The sequence below is a fragment of the Orcinus orca genome, chromosome 13 (assembly GCF_937001465.1).
Source record: "Orcinus orca chromosome 13, mOrcOrc1.1, whole genome shotgun sequence".
Taxonomy (NCBI): Eukaryota; Metazoa; Chordata; class Mammalia; order Artiodactyla; family Delphinidae; genus Orcinus; species Orcinus orca.
The window spans coordinates 65,877,210-65,900,656 of NC_064571.1; the positions used below are offsets into that span (position 1 = coordinate 65,877,210).

The following is a 23,447-nucleotide window of genomic DNA, read 5'->3' on the forward strand; positions in this document are numbered from 1 at the left end:
ATGCCCTAGCTAAAGCCATTTAACTGATTCCCATTGCTCTTAGGATAAAAACAAAATTCCTGAACATCCCCTATCATATCCTATACAGTCCTGGACTTCCACCTCCCACACTGTCCTCTCTCTGCTTCAACCACAATGACCTTAGACCATCTTGCTCATGCCACAGAACCTTTACGGTTCACATAAGCCCTTCTTTCTGGCATCAAAGTTTGCCAAGTCAGACATTTATCGACTACCCTGTCACCCATTTATAAGATACTGCTTATCTTAGCCTATTATACATCCAAAATCCCTTATCTGCAATGATGAAATTTTTTAAAATCCCTGCAAACCTAAAGTGTTTTTGCAATTTGTTTTGGGGGAAAAGATCTGAACTGACCTCATTTGGCAGCAAAATTGGACATGAATGGACAGGTAGAACTAGCCCTCCGGAAAATAACAAAGGGTAGGGAAAAGTAAGAGCGCAAATTATAATACATGAGGAATAGAAGCTTTTGCCACTTAGGGGAACCTGGGGCTCCTGTTTGCCTCAGCTAATTTTTAAAGTCTACCTTTGAGGATCCAAACACAGCAGAAGATTGGACATAGTCCAGAGGTCTCACGTCTGTCAAAAGAAGACAGGTGAATAAACTATGAAACACCAACATACTAGAATATTAGACAGCTGTAAAAAGGAATGATCTTCAAAATACATTAAGGAGGGGCTTCCCTGGTGGCGCAGTGGTTGAGAATCTGCCTGCTAATGCAGGGGACACGGGTTTGAGCCCTGGTCTGGGAGGATCCCACATGCCGCGGAGCAACTAGGCCCGTGAGCCACAACTACTGAGCCTGCGCATCTGGAGCTTGTGATCCGCAACAAGAAAGGCCGCGACAGTGAGAGGCCCGCGCACCGCGATGAAGAGTGGCCCCCACTTGCCACAGCTAGAGAAAGCCCTCGCATAGAAACGAAGACCCAACACAGCAAAAATAAATTAATTAATTAATAACCTCCTACCCCCAACATCTAAAAAAAAAAAATGATTAAAAGAACAGGATTTGGTTTTCAGCTTTAAAAAAAAAAAAAAAAAATTAAGGAAATAAAGTCCCAAACAGCAATGTGTGTGTGTATACGTGTGTATATACATAAAATATACTTTATATTTTATATATATATATATAAAATATTTTGTGTAACATGAAGGGAGGGAGAATACCAAAGAGCAAAAAGAAAACTAGAAGAATAAACCAAAAATTAATAAAACTAATAAAGGGAAAAAGAGAGAATAGGGTAGAAGGAAAACAGAGATAGATGAGAAACTTCTCTGAAGCGACCTTAACTTGACCTTGACTCTTCTCTGAAGAGTTCTGATTCTGGAATCACGTAATTATTTTATATATTCAAAAAATCAAAAATAAAAACATCAAGTCCTAAAAATTGAAAACAAATGGAAAAATATAACTCTAACTATATAACAAGTTGGTGACAAGGGAAAGAATTATTGCAAATGTCTTTAAAATGTTTTGCCTTAGAGCATAGTATACATCCTTAAGGTAACATATTCTAGGGGCAAAGAGAGTTGCAAAGAAATCTTGAGCCTTATTCAGTGGTCTTATTGTTAGTAGGAATGCTGGCATTGTTTTGAAACTTTTTATATATACAACAAAGCAAGTAAGTACTTATGTTTATGTTGTTAGGAACAAGATTTTCAGTTTAAGAGAAGAAGGATATAAATATGAAATCAAAGATATTGATACACTGCAAGATTAAATTTTTTTATATCATATTATTTCTTTACTACTATCATGCTGCTGAAATTACTATAGTTTTAGAGTAACTTTTATATCTAAGGGAAAGTCTGCATCATTATTTTTCTCTTTAAAAATCCTCTTGACTATTCTTACATACTTTTTCTTCCAAAATCAATTTGCATATTCTCTCTTCAAAATGTAATTGCACTTACTGTAATTGCACAATTAGCATCTTTACAATACTGATCATCCTATTCAAGAAAACAGTATGTCTTTAACATTTTTAGTAAAGTTATACAATTGACTTCATTTTGGTTTTGGACATTTTAAGAAATTCCTAGGTTAAATCTTTTTTTCACCTTTTTATTGAAATAAAATTGACATATAACATGATATTAATTTCAGGTATAAAACATAATGATTCAATATATGTATATACTGCAAAATGATCACCACAGTAAGTCTAGTTAACATCCATCACCACATACAGTTACAGTTTTTTTTCTTGTGATAAGAACTTTTAAGACCTACTCTCTCAGCAACTTTCGATACAGAATTATTAACTATAGTCACTATGCTGTACATGCAAGGTTAAATTTTTCAACAGCTTTATTTAGATAATTCACATACGTACAAGCCCAACAACCTGAAGTGTGAAACTCAATGGCTTTTAGTATATTCCAAGAAATCTGCAACCATCACAACAGTCAACTCTAAAACATTTTTATCACCTCAAAAATAAATCCTGAACCCTTTAGCTATCACTCTCCTCCGCCCACCCCTCCCATAGCCCTAAATACAACTAATCTACTTTCTGACTCTAAATCTGCCTATTCCGGACATTTCATATAAATGAAATCATATACTATGTAGTCTTTCATAACTGGCTTCTATAACTTAGTATGATGTTTTCAAGGTTCACTTGTGTTGTAGTATGTATCAGCACTTCATTTCTGTTTATGGCTAAATAATGCTACAATGGAATCCATTGTATGGATATACAATATTTTGTTTATCCATATATCACTTGATGGACACTTCCATCTTTTAGTTATTACAAATAATGCTGCTATAAACATTCATATACAAGGTTTTGTATGGACCTACGTTTTCATTTCTCTTGGGTATATACCTAGGAGTTGAACTGCTGGATCAGATGGTGATTCTGTACTTAACTGTTTAAGAAACTGCCAAACTGTCTTCCAAAATGGCTGTACCATTTTACATTTCCACCAGCAGTGTTCCAATTTTTCCACATCCTCAACAATACTTGTTATTATCTCACTTTTTTTATTATAGCCAGTCGTGGGAGTGTGAACTTACATCTCACCATGGTCTTGATTCTCTCTGCCCTAATGGCTAATGATATCGAACTCTTTTTTTTTCTTTTTGCAGTACGCGGGCCTCTCACTGTTGTGGCCTCTCCCGTTGCGGAGCACAGGCTCCGGACACGCAGGCTCAGCGGCCATGGCTCACAGGCCCAGCCGCTCCACGGCATGTGAGATCTTCCAGGACCGGGGCACGAACCAACGTCCCCTGATCGGCAGGCGGACTCTCAACCACTGCGCCACCAGGGAAGCCCGATATCGAACATTCTTTCATGTACTTATGTCTTCTCTAGATAAACATCTGCTTAGATCCTTTGCCCATTTTTAATTGGGTCTTTTTTTTTTATAATTGGGTTGTCAGAGTTCTTTACATATTCCAGATACAAGTCCCTTATGATATATGTGATTTGCAAATATATTCTCCCATTCTATGGCTTGTCTTTTCACTTTCTTGATAGTGTCCTTTGAAACCCAAAAGTTTTTTAAATTTTGATGAAGTCCAACGTATCTATTTTTTTTCTTTTGTTGCTCATGCTTTTCGTGTCATATTTAAGAATCTGTTGCCAAATCTAAGGTCATAAAGATTTACCCCTATATTTTCTCCTAAGAGTCCTATAGTTTTAGCCCTTTCATTTAGGTCTCTAATCCACTTAAATTTAACTTTTGTAGACAGTATAAGGTAAGGGTCCAATATCATTCTTTTGCATGTGGTTACCCACTTGTCCCAGTTGAAAAGACTACTTTTTCCCCATTGAAACATTTTATATGTAAAGTAAAACAAGTAATTACATTAATATTGTTAGAAACAAGATCTCCAGTTTAAGAAAAAGATATAAATACCATTATAAACACTTCGTAAGGTTAAATTTTAATTGGAGCTCTTTGGTCAGGGTCAGGGACTTAACAGGCATGTCTCCTGGGGCCTGGTCTGAATGGGGATTCAACCAGCGTGTTTGCCAAAAACAAAGTCTCAACAAGGGCCTCAGCTGGGTGCTTGCCCTAAGTTTGAGACATGACTTATGCGTTCCTAAAACCAGGACTGGTGACTTGACCAAAGACTCAGCCAGCATGTTTGCAAGGTCCAGGGCTCACCCGGAGAGTCTGCTGGGGCTGGGGATCAGTCAGAGACTAGAGCAGTATGTTTGCGGGGCTGGGGTCTCAACTGGCGTGCTCAACAGGGCCAGGGACTTAACCAACATTCAACAGAGCCAGGTCAAGGATTAAGCTGTGTGTTACCCAAGGTCAGAGCCAAGGGAGCAGCCTGCACAGTAGAGGTATGGCTGGGAAAACTGTACAAGTACTCATATTGAGGTTAATGGGAGCCTGGTTTTTCACTGTCAAAGAAAAGAGTTAGAAATTTGGAAGAGAGAAGACTAAAATAAGCCCTGTGATATTGGATTGGAATTGGAGATTATGTAAATTTGTGGTTTTTAATACAAAGATAAATATAGAAATAGATACAGATGTGTACATGTACTTATATATACATATACATATACTTTCCAGCTATGTCTGTTGAAAGGCTTTAAAAGGAACCAGAGCTCCTTGGAGAAATTACTGATTCCAGGGCCAGAGCAAATAAGGCTAAAGCATCTTCTTATGTCAGAAATTAAAGAAGTGCCCAAAGATATGTTGAAAGGGCACAGAAGCCAACTTCAACAAGCTCCAACTGGCCAAATCTGGGACAATTTGAGCATCAAAACAATTATAGTAACAATTATAATCTACTGAATAAATTAGGAATCTGTGACCACATACCAGTATCAATATATAAATGCATAAATTCAAAGTTTAGTGAGGAATAGGAGACTTACATGGTCTCTAAGTACATCATCATAAAACAGCAATTAATTATAAAGAGTAACAGCCAAAAACTGGAAGCAATCCAAATTTCCATCAACAGATGAAAGGATAAACAAACTGTGGTATTCCCATACAATGGAACACTACTCAAAAATTAAAACGAAAGACCTACCGGATGAATCAAAATAATTATGCTGAGTCAAAGAAGCCAGGCCACAAAAAAAAAAAATAAGAGTACAGACTGTATGAATCAACTTTTATAAAATTCAACAAAATGCAAACTAATATATAGCTATAGAAAGCAGATCAGTGCTGGCCTGAAGAGGCTGAAGGAAAGATCAGGAAGGGTGAGAGGACAGGGCTCCCGAGAAGCACAAGGAAGCTTTTGGGAGCAAAGTATATGTTCATTATCTCAATTGTGGTGATGGTTTCATGGGTGTAAACATATGCCCAAACTTTACAAATTATACATTTTAAGTATGTCAGGTGTACTGCATGTCAATTTTATCTCAATAAAGCTGTTTCAAAAATTAAAAAATATAAAGAGAAAATGGATAATTCTGTAGTGAAGAAGACTGACAAATACCACCTTAGTCGAGTGACCAAAGTTAGTATCACCAGTAATGGAACCAACTGAAATCGTGCACCATATGATAGGATGCAATGACAGTAACACAGCATGATTTCTGTGACAGACCTAGACTGAAAGAGACTAAAGGGATATGACAACTAAATGTAACACTTGATTCTGGACTGGGTCATTTTGCTTTTTAGGACGTTTTAGGGACAACTGGCAAATCCTGAATGGCAGTAATTAAATATTTGTATTGTATCGATGTTAATTTCCTAATATTGATTGTTGTATTGTGGTTGTATAGGAAAATGCCTTCATAGAAAAAATACCCTAAACTATGGAGGAGTGATAGGCCATCAATTCAGCAATTTATTCTTAAACGGTTTCAGAGGGGGAAAAAAAGTTCTTTGTACTATACTTGCAACTTTTCTAGAGGTTTATGTTTCAAGAAAAATTTTTTAAGTCCAAAATATTAGCAACTAATAAAGAAAAATAATTAAGAACATATCTGGCCTTTCCTACATAAACCAAATTTTAGGGTTTTCACAGAGCCCTGGTTGATGAGGATGAGTTCTTTACAAAAGAATTCTAGATATGTACTTAAGATTAATATAGACAGATTGCACTTTCAGAGCCAAATGTAGCCTGGGTTGCCTCAGTAACATGCCAACCAAATGGAAACTTCGTAAGATCCTCAATAGGTGGATGGAGGGTATCCATCGTAAGTCATGAAAACCAGGGAGGCACACAGCCATAGGAAAGTGACAGCCAATTTCAACTCATTTCTTAAAAAAAACAAACAAAAATCCTCTTCTCCCCAACTTCCATACTTTCCAAGCTTGTTTCCTACATTGCCCTCTCTGATTTTTCTTCCATCCCACAATTCTAATCAATATCTACTGAAATATTATATATGCTTACAATTGTGCTATATCCTACAGCACAGTTTAAGCCCTACTCTCTGCAAAAAAGAAGATGGGGGAAGGAGCACTAGGAAGAGAAGACACATAATCATTATTCAACACACAGTTAATATGATTTGAAATTGGGTGGTACTGACCATAAATACCAAAGGGGGGGAAATTCATAAAGCTGGGATAGTTGAACAAACCTCGTCAGAAGGGCTGGGCCTTAAAAGATGGGTAGAATTTGGCTATAACTCCACCTCTAGACTGTAAGGGTCAGAGCAGTGTCTTATTCACTGCTGTTTAAGTCTAGCACTTGTCATAGTTGGTGTTTAATAAATATCCTAGGAGTGAAAAAATATTTAAAAACCCTTTGACGGCTGTCACCAACAAGATAGAAATCCAATTTCCTATCCATCTAGCTCCTGTCAACCTGTTTCAACCTCATAACCTGACACACAACTCCTAACATCGCTCCAACCATTCCAAACTACCGGAATCCCCAAATGCACAAAGATGTTTCAAGTCTATGTGCCTCTCTTTGTACATATTATATGTCATTTCCAACTTCACCTAATAAATTCTTACTCATTCTTCAAGAATCAGTTCAAGCATTAGCCACTTTGTAAAGCCTTCTCTGGTCTCTCAAGTTTAGACTAATCATATCCTTTCATTCATTCCTTCCTCTTTCTTTTTTAATTGAAATATAGTTGATGTACAATATTTTGTCATTTTCAAGTGTACTACATAGGGATTTCACATTTGTATACATTATGAAATGATCACCACTGTAAGTCTAATAACCATCTGTCCCCATACAAAGTTATTACAATATTACTGACCCATTTCTTATGCTGTATATTAAGTCTCCAAGGCTTATTTATTTTATAAATAGAGGTTTGTACCTCTTAATCCCCTTTACCTATTTTGCCCCTCCCACCTTTCTCCCCTCTGGCAACCACTGTATCTATGAGTTGGTTTTCATTGTTGTGTTTCTTTGTTTTGTGTTTTGGATTCCACATATAAGTAAGATCACACAATTTTTGTCTTTCTCTGACTTACTTCACGTAGCATGATACCCTCAAGGTTCATCCATGTTGTCACATATAGCAAGGTTTCTTTCTTTCTTTCTTTTTTTTTTAATGGCTGCCATCCCCTCCTCTTTTCTTCTACTTGTGAAGCAGGAGGGAAGGGGGCAGGGCACAACCACTGAAAGAATGACATAGCCCGAGGGCATAACATGAACTGATTAGAACCAAGGAGATCTTCAAGATGGAGGAAGGGTAAGACGTGGAGATCACCTTCCTCCACACAAATACATCAGAAATACATCTACATGTGGAACAGCTCCTACAGAACACCTACTGAATGCTGGCAAAAGACCTCAGACTTCCGAAAAGGCAAGAAACTCCCCACGTCCCTGGGTAGGGCAAAAGAAAAAAGAATAAACAGAGACAAAAGGATAGGGACGGGACCTGCACCAGTGGGAGGGAGCTGTGAAGGAGGAACAGTTTCCACACACTAGGAAGCCCCTTTGCGGGCAGAGACCGTGGGTGGCGGAGTGGGGAAGCTTCGGAGCCACAGAGGAGAGCACAGCAACAGGGGTGCAGAGAGCAAAGCTGAGAGATTCCCGCACAGAGGATCGATGCCGACCAGCACTCACCAGCCCGAGAGGCTTGTCTGCTCACCAGCCAGGGCGGGCGGGGCTAGGAGCTGAGTCTCGGGCTTCAGAAGTCAGATCCCAGGGAGAGGACTGGGGTTGGCTGCATGAACACAGCCTGAAGGGTGCTAGTGCACCAAAGCTAGCCAGAAGGGAGTCTGGGGAAAAGTCTGGACCTGCCTAAGAGGCAAGAGACTTTTTCCTGCCTCTTTGTTTCCTGGTGCGCGAGGAGAGGGGATTCAGGGCGCCGCCTAAACAAGCTCCAGAGACAGGCGCGAGCTGCGTCTATCAACGCGGACCCCAGAGATGTGCATGAAACACAAAGTCTGCTGCTGCCACCAAGAAGCCTGGGTGCGAGCACAGGTCACTGTCCACACCTCCCCTCCCGGGAACCAGTGCAGCCCGCCACTGCCGGGGTCCCATGATCCAGGGACAACTTCCCCAGGAGAATGCACAGCAAGCCTCGGGCTGTTGCAACATCATGCTGCCTCTGCTGTTGCAGGCTCAACCCGCATTCTGTACCCTCCCTCCCCCCGGCCTGAGTGAGCCAGAGCCCCCAAATCAGCTGGGAACGGGTGCCTAAACGTGACCTACAGGCAGAGGAAGGGCCAAATCTAAAGCTGAACCCCAGGAGCTGTGTGAAAAAAGAAGAGAAACAGATATCTATCCCAGCACCCTCAGGAGCGGTGGATTAAATCTCAACAATCAACTTGATGTACCCTGCATCTGTGGAATACCTGAATAGACAACAAATCATCCCAAATGGAGGCGGTGGACTTTGGGAATGATATATATATATTTTTCCTTTTTCTCTTTTTGTGAGTGTGTATGTGTATACTTCTGTGTGTGACTTTTTCTGTATAGCTTTACTTTTACCATTTGTCCAGGGTTCTCTCTGTCTGTTTTGGTTTATTTTAGTATAGCTTTTAGCACTTGTTATCATTGGTTGATTTTTTTTTGGTTTGGTTGCTCTCTTTTTTATTACATTTTAATATTTTAATTTTTAATAATTATTTATTTTAATAACTTTACTGTATTTATTTTTTTTCTTTCTTTTTTTCTCCCTTTTATTCTGAGCCATGTGGATGACAGGGTCTTAGTGCTCCGACCGGGTGTCAGGTCCATGCCTCTGAGGTGGGAGAGCCAAGTTCAGGACACTGGTCCACCAGAGACCTCCCAGCTCCATGTATTATCAAACGGAAAAAATCTCCCGGAGATCTCCATGTCAATGCCAACACCCAGCTCCACTCAACAACCAGCAAGCTACAGTGCTGGACACCCTATGCCAAACAACTAGCAACACAGAAACACAAGCCCAACCACTAGCAGAGAGGCTGCCTAAAATCATAATAAGGTCACAGACAACCCAAAACACACCAACGGACATGGTCCTGCCCACCAAAAAGACAAAATCCAGCCTCATCCACCAGAACACAGGCACAAGTCCCCTCCACCAGGAAGCCCTACACAACCCACTGAGCCAACCTTAGCCACTGGGGACAGACATCAAAAACAACGGGAACTACAAACCCGCATCTTGTGAAAAGGAGACCCCAAACACAGTAAGTTAAGCAAAATGAGAAGACAGAGAAACACACAGCACATAAAGGAGCAAGGTAAAAACCCACCAGACCAAATAAATGAAGAGGAAATAGGCAGTCTACCTGAAAAAGAATTCAGAGTAATGATAGTAAAGATCACCTAAAATCTTGGAAATAGAATGAAGAAAATACAGAAACGTTTAACAATGACCTAGAAGAACTAAAGCACAAACAAACAATGATGAACAGCACAATCAATGAAATTAAAAACTCTCTAGAAGGAATCAACAGCAGAATAACTGAGGCAGAAAAACGGGTAAGTGACCTGGAAGATAAAATAGTGGAAATAACGACCACAGAGCAGAATAAAGAAAAAAGAATGAAAAGAATTGAGGACAGTCTCAGAGACCTCTGGGACAACATTAAACGCACCAACATTCGAATTATAGGTGTCCCAGAAGAAGAAGAGAAAAAGAAGGGAACGAGAAAATATTTGAAGAGATTATAGTTGAAAACTTCCCTAATACAGGAAAGGAAATAGTTGATCAAGTCCAGGAAGCACAGAGAGTCCCATACAGGATTAATCCAAGGAGAAACACGCCAAGGCACATATTAATCAAACTATCAAAAATTAAATACAAACAAAAAATATTAAAAAGCAGCAAGGGAAAAACAGCACAAGGGAATCCCCATAAGGTTAACAGCTGATCTTTCAGCAGAAACTCTGCAAGCCAGAAGGGAGTGGCAGGACATATTTAAAGTGATGAAAGGGAAGAAACTACAACCAAGATTACTCTACCCAGCAAGGATCTCATTCAGATTCGACGGACAAAATTGAAACCTTTACAGACAAGCAAAAGCTAAGAGAATTCAGCACCACCAAACGAGCTTTACAACAAATGCTAAAGGAACTTCTCTAGGCAGGACACACAAGAGAAGGAAAAGACCTATGATAACAAACCCCAAACAATTAAGAATACAGTAATAGGAACACACATATCGAAAATTACCTTAAATGTAAATGGATTAAATGCACCAACCAAAAGGCACAGACTGGCTGAATGGATACAAAAACAAGACCGCATATATGCTGTCTACAAGAGACCAACGTCAGACCTAGGGACACATACAGACTGAAAGTGAGGGGATGGAAAAAGATATTCCATGCAAATGGAAATCAAAAGAAAGCTGGGGTAGCAATTCTCATATCAGACAAAATACACTTTAAAATAAAGATTATTACAAGAGACAAAGAAAGACACTACATAATGATCAAGAGATCAATCCAAGAAGAAAATATAACAATTGTAAATATTTATGCACCCAACAGAGGAGACCCGCAACACATAAGGCAAATGCTAACAGCCATAAAAGGGGAAACTGACAGTAACACAATCATAGTAGGGGACTTAAATACCCCACTTTCACCACTGGACAGATCAAAATGAAAATAAATAAGGAAACCCAAAATGAAAATAAATAAGGAAACACAAGCTTTAAATGATACATTAAACAAGATGGACTTCATTGATATTTATAGCACATTCCATCCAAAAACAAGAGAATATACTTTCTTCTCAAGTGCTCATGGAACATTCTCCAGGATAGATCATATCTTGGGTCACATATCAAGCCTTGGTAAATTTAAGAGAATTGAAATCATATCAAGTATCTTTTCTGACCACAACGCTGTGAGACTAGATATGAATTACAGGAAAAATCTGTAAAAAATACAAACAAATGGAGGCTAGACAATACACTACTTAGTAACCAAGAGATTACTGAAGAAATCAAAGAGGAAATCAAAAAATACCTAGAAACAATTTACAATGAAAACACAATGACCCAAAACCTATGGGATGCAGCAAAAGCAGTTCTAAGAGGGAAGTTTAGAGCACTACAGTCCCACCTCAAGAAACAAGAAACACCTCAAATAAACAATCTAAGCTTACACCTACAGCAATTAGAGAAATAAGAACAAAAAACCCCAGAGTTAGCAGAAGGAAAGAAATCAAAAGATCAGACCAGAAATAAATGAAAAAGAAATGAAGAAAACAATAGCAAACATCAAAAAAATTAAAAGTTGCTTCTTTGAGAAGATAAACAAAATTGATAAAGCACTGGCCAGACTCATCAAGAAAAAAAGGGAGAAGACTCAAATAAGAAGAATTAGAAATGAAAAAGGAGAAGTAACAACTGACACTGCAGAAATACAAAGGATCATGAGAGATTGCTACAAGCAATTATATGCCAATAAAATGGACAACCTGGAAGAAATGGACAGGGCCTTAGAAAAGCACAACCTTCTGAGACTGAACAAGGAAGAAATAGAAAATATAAACAGACCAATCACAAGCACTGAAATTGAGACTGATTAAAAATCTTCCAACAAACATAAGCCCAGGACCAGATGGCTTCACAGGTGAATTCTATCAAACATTTAAAGAGGAGCTAACACCTATCCTTCTCAAACTCTTCCAAAATATAGCAGAGGGAGGAACACTCCCAAACTCATTCTACGAGACCACCATCCCCCTGATGCCAAAACCAGACAAAGATGTCATAGAGAAAGAAAACTACAGGCCAATATCACTGATGACCACAGATGCAAAAATCCTTAACAAAATACTAGCAAACAGGGCTTCCACAGTGGCGCAGTGGTTCAGAGTCTGCCTACTGATGCAGGGGACACAGGTTCGTACCCTGGTAAGGAAGGATCCCACATGCCGCGGAGCAGCTGGGCCCGAGCCATGGCCGCTGAGCCTGTGCATCCGGAGCCTGTGCTCCGCGGGGAGAGAGGCCGCAGCAGTGGGAGGCCCGCATACTGCAAAAAAATAATAATAATAATGATACTAGCAAACAGAATCCAGCAGCACATTGAAAGGATCATACAACATGATCAAGTGGGGCTTATCCCACGAATGCAAGGATTCTTCAATATATGCAAATCAATCAATGTGATACCCCATATTAACAAACTGAAGGATAAAACCATATGATCATCTCAATAGACGCAGAAAAAGCTTTTGACAAAATTCAACACCCATTTATGATAAAAACCCTCCAGAAAGTAGGCCTAGAGGGAACTTAACTCAACATAATAAAGGCCATTTATGACAAACCCACAGCCAACATCATGCTCAACTGTGAAAAACTGAAACCATTTCCACTAAGATCAGGAACAAGACAAGGTTGCCCACTCTCACCACTATTATTCAACATTGTTTTAGAAGTTTTAGCCACAGCAATCAGAGAAGAAAAAGAAATAAAGTGAATCCAAATCGGAAAACAAGTAAAGCTGCCACTGTCTGCAGATGACATGATACTATATATAGAGAATCCTAAAGATGCTACCAGAAAACTACTAGAGCTAATCAATGAATTTGGTAAGTAGAGGGATACAAAATTAATGCACAGAAATCTCTTGCATTCCTATACACTAATGATGAAAAATCTGAAAGAGAAATTAAGGAAACACTCCCATTTACCACTGTAACAAGAAGAATAAAACACCTAGGAATAAACCTACCTAAGGAGACAAAAGACCTGTATGCAGAAAACTTTAACACAATGATGAAAGAAATTAAAGATGATAGAAACAGATGGAGAGAAGTACCATGTTCTTGGATTGGAAGAATCAACATTGTGAAAATGAGTATACTACCCAAAGCAATCTAGATTCAATGCAATTCCTATCAAACTACCACTGGCATTTTCCACAGAACTAGAACAAAAAATTGCACAATTTGTATGGAAACACAAAAGACCCCGAATAGCCAAAGCAATCTTCTGAAAGAAAAAAGGAGCTGGAGCCATCAGGCTCCCTGACTTCAGACTATGGTACAAAGCTATGGTAATCAAGACAGTATGGTACAAAAACAGAAATATAGATCAATGCAACAGGATAGAAAGCCCAGAGATAAACCCATGTACATATGGTCACCTTATTTTTGATAAAGGAGGCAAGAATACACAATGTAGAAAGGACAGCCTCTTCAATAAGTGGTGCTGGGAAAACTGGACAGCTACATGTAAAAGAATGAAATTAGAACACTCGCTAACACCATACACAGAAATAAACTCACAATGGATGAAAACCTAAATGTAAGGCCAGACACTATAAAACTCTTAGAGGAAAGCATAGGCAGAGCACTCTGACATAAATCACAGCAAGATCCTTTTTGACCCACCTCCTAGAGAAATGGAAATAAAAACAAAAATAGACAAATGGGACGTAATGAAACTTAAAAGGTTTTGCACAGCAAAGGAAACTATAAACAAGACAAAAAGACAACCCTCAGAATGAGAGAAAATATTTGCAAATGAAGCAACTGACAAAGGGTTAATCTCCAAAATTTACAAGCAGCTCATGCAGCTCAATATCAAAAGACAACCCAATCGAAAAATGGGCAGAAGACCTACATAGACATTTCTCCAAAGAAGATAAACAGATTGCCAACAAACCCGTGAAAGAATGCTCAACATCACTAATTATTAGAGAAATGCAAATCAAAACTACAATGAGGTATCACCTCACACCAGTCAGAATGGCCACCATCAAAATACCTACAAACACTAAATGCTGGGGAAGGTGTGGAGAAAAGGGAACCCTGTGCACTGTTGGTGGGAATGTAAATTGATACAGCCACTATGGAGAACAGTGTGGAGGTTCCTTAAACAACTAAAAATAGAACTACCATATGACCCAGCAATCCCACTACTGGGCATATAGCCTGAGAAAACCATAATTCAAAAAGAGTCATGTACCACAATATTCATTGCATCTCTATTTACAATAGCCAGGACATGGAAGCAACCTAAGTGTCCATCGACAGATGAATAGATAAAGAAGATGTGGCACATATATACAATGGAATATTACTCAGCCATAAAAAGAAAGGAAATTGAGTTATTTGTAGTGAGGTGAATGGACCTAGAGGCTGTCATACAGAGTGAAGTAAGTCAGAAAGAGAAAAACAAATACCGTATGCTAACACATATATATGGAATCTAAAGAAAACAAAAAATGGTTATGAAGAACCTAGGGGAAGGACAGGAATAAAGACACAGTCCTATTAGGGAATGGACTTGAGGACACAGGGGAGGAGGGGGAAGGGTAAGCTGAGAGAAAGTGAGATAGTGGCATGGACATATATACACTACCAAATGTAAAACCGATAGCTAGTGGGAAGCAGCCGCATAGCACAGGGAGATCAGCTCAGTGCTTTGTGACCACCTAGAGGGGTGGGATAGGGAGGGTGGGAGGGAGGGAGACGCAAGAGGGAAGAGATATGGGGATATATGTATATGTATAGCTGATTCACTTTGTTATAAAGCAGAAACTAACACACCATTGTAAAGCAATTATACTCCAATAAAGATGTTTTTAAAAAAAAAAACTGATTAGAACCAAATGGGTCCAAGATGTTGGACAAGTCAACTTCCACTAGACCTTGAGCCTCAGTATATGCTCACTGTAACACATCAGCAAGCTAAATGACACACCCACAAGCACCATGACAGTTCCAAGACAGACCATAAGGATCAAAAAGTAGGCAGTGGCCCAATTCCTGGAAATCCCCACCCCTTCCCAAAATAGCTAGAATACTCCTCCCACTCATTAGCCTATGAAATTACCCACCCCTGTAAAAACTCACAACCCCATACCCTGGTACCACTCTCGCCTTCTGAGATGGCCCACACTCTGTCTATGGAGTGTGTTTCCCTCTAAATAAATCCACTTCTTACCTATCACTTTGTCTCTCACTGAATTCTTTCTGCAATGAGACATCAAGAACCTGAGCTTCATTAAGTCCTGAAACCAAGTGTGTGATCTCAGTTGGAGGTATCACCTGTCCATTTTGTCCCGGTTCGAGTGCCGGCCACCTGGGTTCGAGTTCCCAATCAGGGTTTTGGCTGGGTTCAAGTCCCGGCTGCGTGGGTTCAAGTCCCAATCTGAGGTGCACGGTTTCACTTGCATTTTATTCCCTAACCCACTGAGTTCACTGATATCCCTAGCAACTACCACAGTGACTGGAACTCAGCAATCATTGCAAAAAAAATTTTTTTAATTAAATATCAAGTTGGGCAGGAAACAGAAAGTCAAAAATAAAACTGGGAATGATTAAAGATTTTCCTAATTTAAAAATGACATGATGAAATTGGTATTTAAAAAAAAAATCCAGTACTGCTGTACAGGCAGAAGAAAGGAAGGCCAAGAAGGAGCCTACAAGTCAGGTGCAACCCTTCAGACACAAAGTGATGGTGATAACAGCCTTAAGGAACTGCAAGGCTGGTCACACAGAAAGAAGGATAGACCTACCCTGAAATTCTGTTGCTCAATAGGAGCACCGGCCAATGAAAGTTTCTGTAACGATGTAAATACTCCACAGCTGCACTGTCCAAAATGGTAGCCATTTACCACAGGTGGCTTCTGAGCACTTGAAATGGGGCTAGAGAAACTGAATTCTTTATTTCATTTCTTTTATTTTAATTAGCCACATGCGGCTAGTGGCTACTGTGTTGGACAGCACGGCTCTAGCTAGCTAGCAAGTGAAAGACTAGCAGGTTTTTTTATTTACTAAAAGGCACTTTGTAGCAATTACAGATCCCAACAATGGAATGAGCTCCTTCTCAAGGTCATCTCAGAAAGCCCAATGAAAAAGGAAATAACATTTTTTTTTTTTTTTTTTTTTTTGCAGTACGCAGGCCTCTCACTGTTGCAGCCTCTCCCGTTGCAGAGCACAGGCTCCGGACGCGCAGGCTCAGCGGCCATGGCTCACGGGCCCAGCTGCTCTGCGGCATGTGGGATCTTCCTGGACTGGGGCACGAACCCGTGTCCCCTGCATCGGCAGGCGGACTCTCAACCACTGCGCAACCAGGGAAGCCCGGAAATAACATTTTTGGACACGATCTTCCAACAGATCCCAGCATTAGGATGGGTGGGAAGCTGGCCTACGAAGAATCACATTATTTTACACCTAGTAAGGACTTAAAGACCATTTTTACGCAGAAGAAAACTCTTGGTTTGGAAGTCAGACGAGCTCCCTGAAGCACACAGCATGTCAGTGACAGAACAGAAACTGAAAGTCAGATCTTAAAACTCTAGGTTCTGTTAATTATCTTGATTGTGATAATTTCACAAGTATATACATATGTAAAATATCACCAACTGTACACCTTAAATTTGAGTCTTACTGTAGGTTAATTATACTTCAAAAACATTGCAAAAACAAAAGCACACAAATTCACTGCTACACCTTCCAATATCAAGTCTTCAGTTCTATCTCATAGAGTTGTTGGAAGGAATAAGGTAGTTAACATATTTAAAGACTTAGAACAGTACTTGGTGTGGAGTAAGAACTACTGAAATGTAAACTGCATTATTATTATTAGATGTTAGAATTCTGCCCTACTGACCAGTTTGGAGAAAAGTAATGGAAAGAAGAGTAAACAGATTTGGAGTCAGAAACTCCAGATCATAGTTCTGGTTCTTGGAGAATCTCTCTGAGTCTCAATTCTTTGTAAAATGAGTTAGCTGGACAAGATAACCTCTAAAGGGCCTTTCCAAACTAAAGATTTCAGATATGGACTAGGATAAGAGTTGTAGGAATGGAAAAGAAGGATGGATATGGAACTCTTAGGGATGAACTGATAAGATTTAAGAACTGGCTAGATACGAAGAATGATGGAAAACAATGAGTCAACCGTGAACACAAAGTTTTAAGCTTTGGATAACTCAAGTTTAAACAGAAAGAGGAGCATGTTGACCCAACAGACATATATTTACTATTTTAATAAATCAGTAGGTTCTCCATGGAAATGAATATTCATGACCTTCTGGATCAAAATGTCAACCAGCATATATTTAATATATTTAGCATATATTTAAAATGTATGCTAAAACCAAAATCTCTTCTCATGAGATTATTGAAAGCTATGTTAAAATGAAATCCCTATGGATTCATATGGATAATTATAATTAGATAATTATACTTAGTATATTTAAAGACATCCATCCCAAAGTATCAAATTTATCTTTAAAAATCCATACATTCATCAGTCATCAAGAAACTAATCTCTTGACGAACTCTTTCTATGTGGAAACAATCTAAGCCTAGAGGCACAGAGCTGCCTGTAAATGTTACCGTGGAATCTCGGACAAAGCATTTTAGCCTGTTTTCTCTTAGACATAAACTCATCTTCAAATACCTAAACCTCAATATTGCATCTCATGCACTATACGGAACACGTTTTCAGTATCAGATCCCACAATAAATGATTGTGTGCCCTTAAGCAGCCTTCAGAGAATCACGGTTTCATCAGTATGACATCCAAAAGAGGATCTCAGAGTGCACTGAGGATCAGACTTTTCAAGATTCTAACTCACTCCTTTCAGAGATGTGATCAGTCCAGCAAAGTTATGCTGGCATTCTGATGGGTTATATTCCACTACATTGTACTGATGCAACATTCCTGGACAAAAATATAAAGATCGCAGTTGCTTATGTTTCATAGACTGAAGCAAAAAAAAAACTTGCCAACTTTTTGATGATCCTTCAAGGGCAACATTTCAAATATAATATTCTTCTCTGGACACTGAACAATATTTCAGTTATAACTGACTGTTGGGTCAACATTTGGGTTAAATCCCAGAACATTTTTTTAAATAAAATTGTTTATGAAATGTTGCAGTTTAAGACTATGTGCACACTTAGACATAGCCAAAATGGACCAATTTACGAGAAGATAAAATTAAAAATGTCGTTGATTAGCCTAGAACAGCAACATAAAAAATTCTTAGTTGCAAGGCAAAGCAAATGATATGCTAAAATATACTGCAGGAAAGAAATGAGACCACTTGGGGAATGAGTCACTTAGAGTCATATCTTCCAGATATCTTAGTTAACACTTTCTGTTGAGGACCTAATTTTACCTTTTAGAATTCTCTCTAAGAAGAGGATGGTTCCTATCATTCATATGGTTCCTACCTTTGAAAATGGTGCATAAAAAAGGTATTTTTTTTCTTTTCTTAATAATTAAGGGTCATCATTAAGAACATTAGTCACTGAGATGTGGTAAAGATGTAGACATAAATGCAGATTTATATATAGTATATGGGATAAAGGGAAGAGATGGAGCTTTCCCTCTGGCAACTGCATCAAACTTGATTTCCTTTACAAAAAGAGAAATAAAAACTCCCAGTGACACCTTGTTTTTTTGTTCATTTACCGATTTTCCATAAAAGTATAATGAAGCATACGAAACTGTATAATATGCTACACAGTATAATGTAATAACCTTTTACAAAATTAAATAGTGGGCTGAATCCTGATGCCATCTTCTTCCAAACGCTTTCACTATCCTCAGGAAAAATCAACTTTTTTCCCCATTAATATCAGTAAAGTTCAACTCATCTCTGACTTTCAAAACTTTACCAGTTTTGTGAGCCCCCACTCCTCTGTCTCCCTTGCACTAAGTTTGTTTATGGAACGTATCTCACTTCATTTTAAAAATATGAAATGGCATGAATGCGGGAAGACTTAGTCTATACAGTTTTCATTTTACTAAAAATAGAAAGAGGACAATGACGTCTGCTAAACTGGGCATCAGGTCTTAATTTTCTCCAAGTCCAACTTCATATTTCATTTGCAAGAGAACTCCACACTTAGGCAACACTGTAATGAGAAGATTCAAGATCCCATAGGGTATCTGGATAGGATCAATTTTCTCATAATTTCTATAACATTTCACTTTTTGAAAAACTTCTGTATAGAAGTAAACTCAGATAAAAACTGCTATCAAGATGGAGGACAAATAGAGGGAGTCCTGCAACTTCTCCCCTGAAAAGTGAATGTAGAAAAGGCTCAATAAATGTTAGCTATCACTATTCAACAAATATGCATTAAATATTTATTATTTTCTAGGCATTAAGCAGAAACAAGAAAAAAATCAGCCCTCAAGGGCTTCCCTGGTGGCGAAGTGGTTGAGAGTCTGTCTGCCGATGCAGGGGACATGGGTTCGTGCCCTGGTCTGGGAAGATCCCTCATGCCGCGGAGCGGCTGAGCCCGTGAGCCATGGCTGCTTAGCCTGCGTGTCCGGAGCCTGTGCTCCACAACGGGAGAGGCCACAGCAGTGAGAGGCCCGCGTACCGCAAAAAGAAAAAAAAAAGAAAAAAAAAAAACTTATTATAAAAAAAATCAGCCCTCAAGTTGCTCACAACTTACAGAGAGTTGCTTACAGTCTTAACAAAAATATAGATGGTTCAGCAGCCTAAATTTGCTCATAAAAACCTTTTGTAATCCAAAAGCATTAAACCAAAGACTTTTACAGGAAAAAGAAATACTGTTTTTCAGTTCTGTTACTTCATTGCATCATTGTACATGTAGTGAAATGTCATTGTATAGAAAAGTAAACTGCTTACATTTAATAAAACAATCTGCTAACATGTCAGGTTTAAATCTCATGAAGAACAAATATTGTTTCATATATACAAAGTTTAAGCTCAGAATAACTTTTTTACATGCACAAGTCTGATCTAACATACCCTTGCTTGTTCCACACTCTTACATAACCTAAAATCCTGAACAAGTATAAACTAAGTCCAGGCATATAAATAACAATTATACTGACTGAATAATATTTACCTGACATTCTCATTTTGAATCACATATAGATGTTCATTTTATCTAAGATTAGCAATACGTGTATGTATTTCTGTCTTAGAACAAAATTGAGAAACTAGTTTCTAGCTTAGTAGTATGTGTTACTGCACGAACTAATGTCCTCTCTAGTGCATTGTGACCTAGCCTGTTACCATACAGATGCACCTTTAAAGGAACCAGACTCCAGAAAGGTACAGCAGCATCCTGCAATTACACATGCCCACACCCACAAGAGCTGTCTTACGCCTTACGAATGTGCCGCCTCAATCAAGAGCAGATCACTGCTTCTCCACGCAGAGTGATGCTAACCACCACCCCCAACACACATACGCACCCACATACATAATGACTTCATACTCTTGTGATGTGAGAGGAGTAAGGGCTCTGGAATCAGGCACACTTAATGTCAAATCCCTTCTCTGAAACTCAGAAGTTCATTTCTGAACTCAAGTTTACTTGTGTTCTGTATTCCTTCACTACAAGAGAATTTGTTTTTGTTTGGCAACTTTTGTTAGGAATAATTGTTCCAAAATCCCAGGGAAATCAAGGGTCAAGGTACCCAAGATTTTCCCCCTTCTTCAAAATGTTTTCCTAAAAGACATATGAGGCATCTGCAACAAAGGCATTTACAGGGGTGTGTGGTTTATGATCATTTACTTAATTTTATATTTATATCTAGGCACATTTCTATAGGTACATTATGTACTACAATAAAAAACAATAAAACAAAATGCAAAAATGCCTCTCTACCCACTGTCATCCTCAGTAAAATGTATTTTCTACAAAATGTTTAATAAAAAGAAAAGCTGAATCCTTTCTTCATGTACTCAGTAGGATATAGGATAAATAATTTCCTGTTCTGCATGCAATTTGGCACAATTTACTCCAGTTCAAATTAGTTAAAGATTTTTTTAAATGAAGGGAGTTTACATTTGTTTCTAATGAGGCTTCTTACATTAAAGAACCGAGAAAATATTTAAATACCTTTAGGCAGTTTGTGATAAAATCATGGTGAGCTACATAGAATAACTCACTCTTTTTAAGTAGGTAATATAAATAATAGTGATTGCCTTTTTAAAAATTCAAAGACAAAAAAGAAATCCTATAATCTGACATCCTAATAATTTGTGATACTCCACATCCAGAAAGAATGGAACACAAAAAGTTACCATCTGCTGTCAAACAACAGACGAAAGAGGAATGTCTCAGCCAAGAAAACAGAATGGAGCTACATGCTCATAGCAAACAACATCTGCGACATACCTTGATCAATACAGTCTTCAGCAAGAGCAAAGAGCTGAGGTGAGCGTTCCTCAAGCAATTGCTGGTGAATATTCACACATCTCAAAGTCCACCATGGCAAGCTCTAGAAAAAGGAAACACCAACGTGTTTACGTTGAATTAAAAGGACCCTTAGGAAAAAAATTTCACATTAATTCAAATCAATTTTTAGAATTTTTTTACATTTGTGAGATTAAATTTACCCTTCAATAAGCTGCTATGTCTTCAGTAATAATACCAAATCCACTGCCATGTCTTCCACAAGAATAACATCTCTCCTCCATTCTCTCAAAGCCTGTATTTGTAGCCAGTTGGGCTTCCTGATGTCATTTCGAACCTACCATTTCCTCCTTTAAAATACCTACTGTAATCGTGCTGCTCTGCTGTGACACTCTAGCAGCACCATAATCCAATACGAACAATCCTAGGAGGCCTCCCCCAAGAACCTCCTATGGGGTGATTTTTTTCCCTCATCTCAACTTCCAGCACATTGTTTGCACCTCTCTTTGCAGACACACTCCACCGTATTCGTGTATATCATCCTAGCTTTCAATGCTGTCTGCCATCTAGCCAACAAGATAAGGAATCATGTCTTACTCATCTCTGTATCCTCCTTGAAGCAACGTATGCTATGCAAACTACAAGGTAAGATATACCCTGGCTTCAGATATTCCCCAAACTGGGAAGATCTCTTCCACACCCTCTTCCATGAAGCCTTCTCCCACTAGTAGGGCACACACTGGTCTCTCACTTCTCTAAACTTCCACACTGTGCTTAGAAGTTAGCACCACACTGCAGAGCTCTTGTTTTTCAAGTGTGTAAATACCTGGTCCATATATTTTGGAGGGTAGAAACTGCATTTTATACATTGTCTTGACTAATGCACAGGCTGAGAACACAGTAGCTTTTTCTCAGTTCTCTGATGCTTACTCTTACTTTTCAACACATCCTTATTAAACAACAACAACAAACAACAAGCCAATACAGAAGCATACGCAGTGAAGATGAAAGTCTCTCTTCTGCTGCCTCAGCGTCTTTCTCCTCCCACAGAAAAATCCATGACAAAGGTTTATATTCTTCTAGATCTTCTGCTATGCATGTGTGTGTGTGTGTGTGTGCGCATGCATGCAAGTAGTAAGTATTAAATATTTTTGATAGGCTCATTAAATTACCGAGTATGATGATGCATTGAATCATCTAACGTAATTACAACTATGTTACTCTAAATTATATTGCACAAAGGAGTGAAAAATTAATTTTCCTTTTTTTTTTAAAGCAATACCTACTAATAGGAGATCAAGCTTAATTACCAAAAGCATTTTCTTTTTTACTTGAACTTAATTTCATTTGATTAAGGGGTAAAACTGCTTGCTCCCCTTCTAAACTACACACAAATGCTACAACAATCAAAAAATCACAAATGAATTTTGACCCTCTGACAAAATCTTTTCTAATTATTAACGCTGTTCCCTCAGTCCATCTAAGGAGAGGAAAGGTAGAATTATCTAATAAAGTTTCACATCATTTTTAATTTAATTCCCTGAGGTGCTGTCTCATTTTCATTCTTTTCCTATCACTAGGCTGATGAAGTCAGTCTATATTTCAATTATCTGTCCCTTATCTGCTGTCAGCAATAAGTGAGTCAGGTCTGGCAGCAGTCTTTCCTTTTCTAGACATGGGAATTTAGATAGATCCGGTCAAAGAGACTGCCCTTTTAAGAAAACATACAACATAAGATGCTCAACTCTTAAAATCAGATCTATAAACTAACTCTTAACCCAAAATCTTCAGATGGGAGAAGGGGGAGTGTGAAACAGAGAAAGAAAGCATAGCCTATTTTTCTACTAGAAAATATAAGTGCCTTTTTCTATCTGTCAGGAATCACTTAATAGACAATTTGAGGCATTAATAAAAAAGAAAACTAGAAGCCTTGCTTTAGATAGTTCCTAGATCCTGTCTCCTG

At 38.5% G+C, this 23,447-nt stretch overlaps 1 protein-coding gene across 6 annotated transcripts in view; it reads right to left on the bottom strand.

The window, feature by feature from the left end:
• TTC27 (tetratricopeptide repeat domain 27) overlaps positions 1-23,447 on the bottom strand; it is a 178,957-nt gene that overhangs the window by 141,230 nt on the left and 14,280 nt on the right. For all 6 annotated transcript variants that reach the window (XM_004268202.3, XM_033425260.2, XM_033425257.2 and 3 more), the window contains one exon: positions 21,467-21,569. In XM_004268202.3, the coding sequence (XP_004268250.2) occupies positions 21,467-21,569 (103 nt within the window). The remainder of the gene's footprint in view (positions 1-21,466; positions 21,570-23,447) is intronic.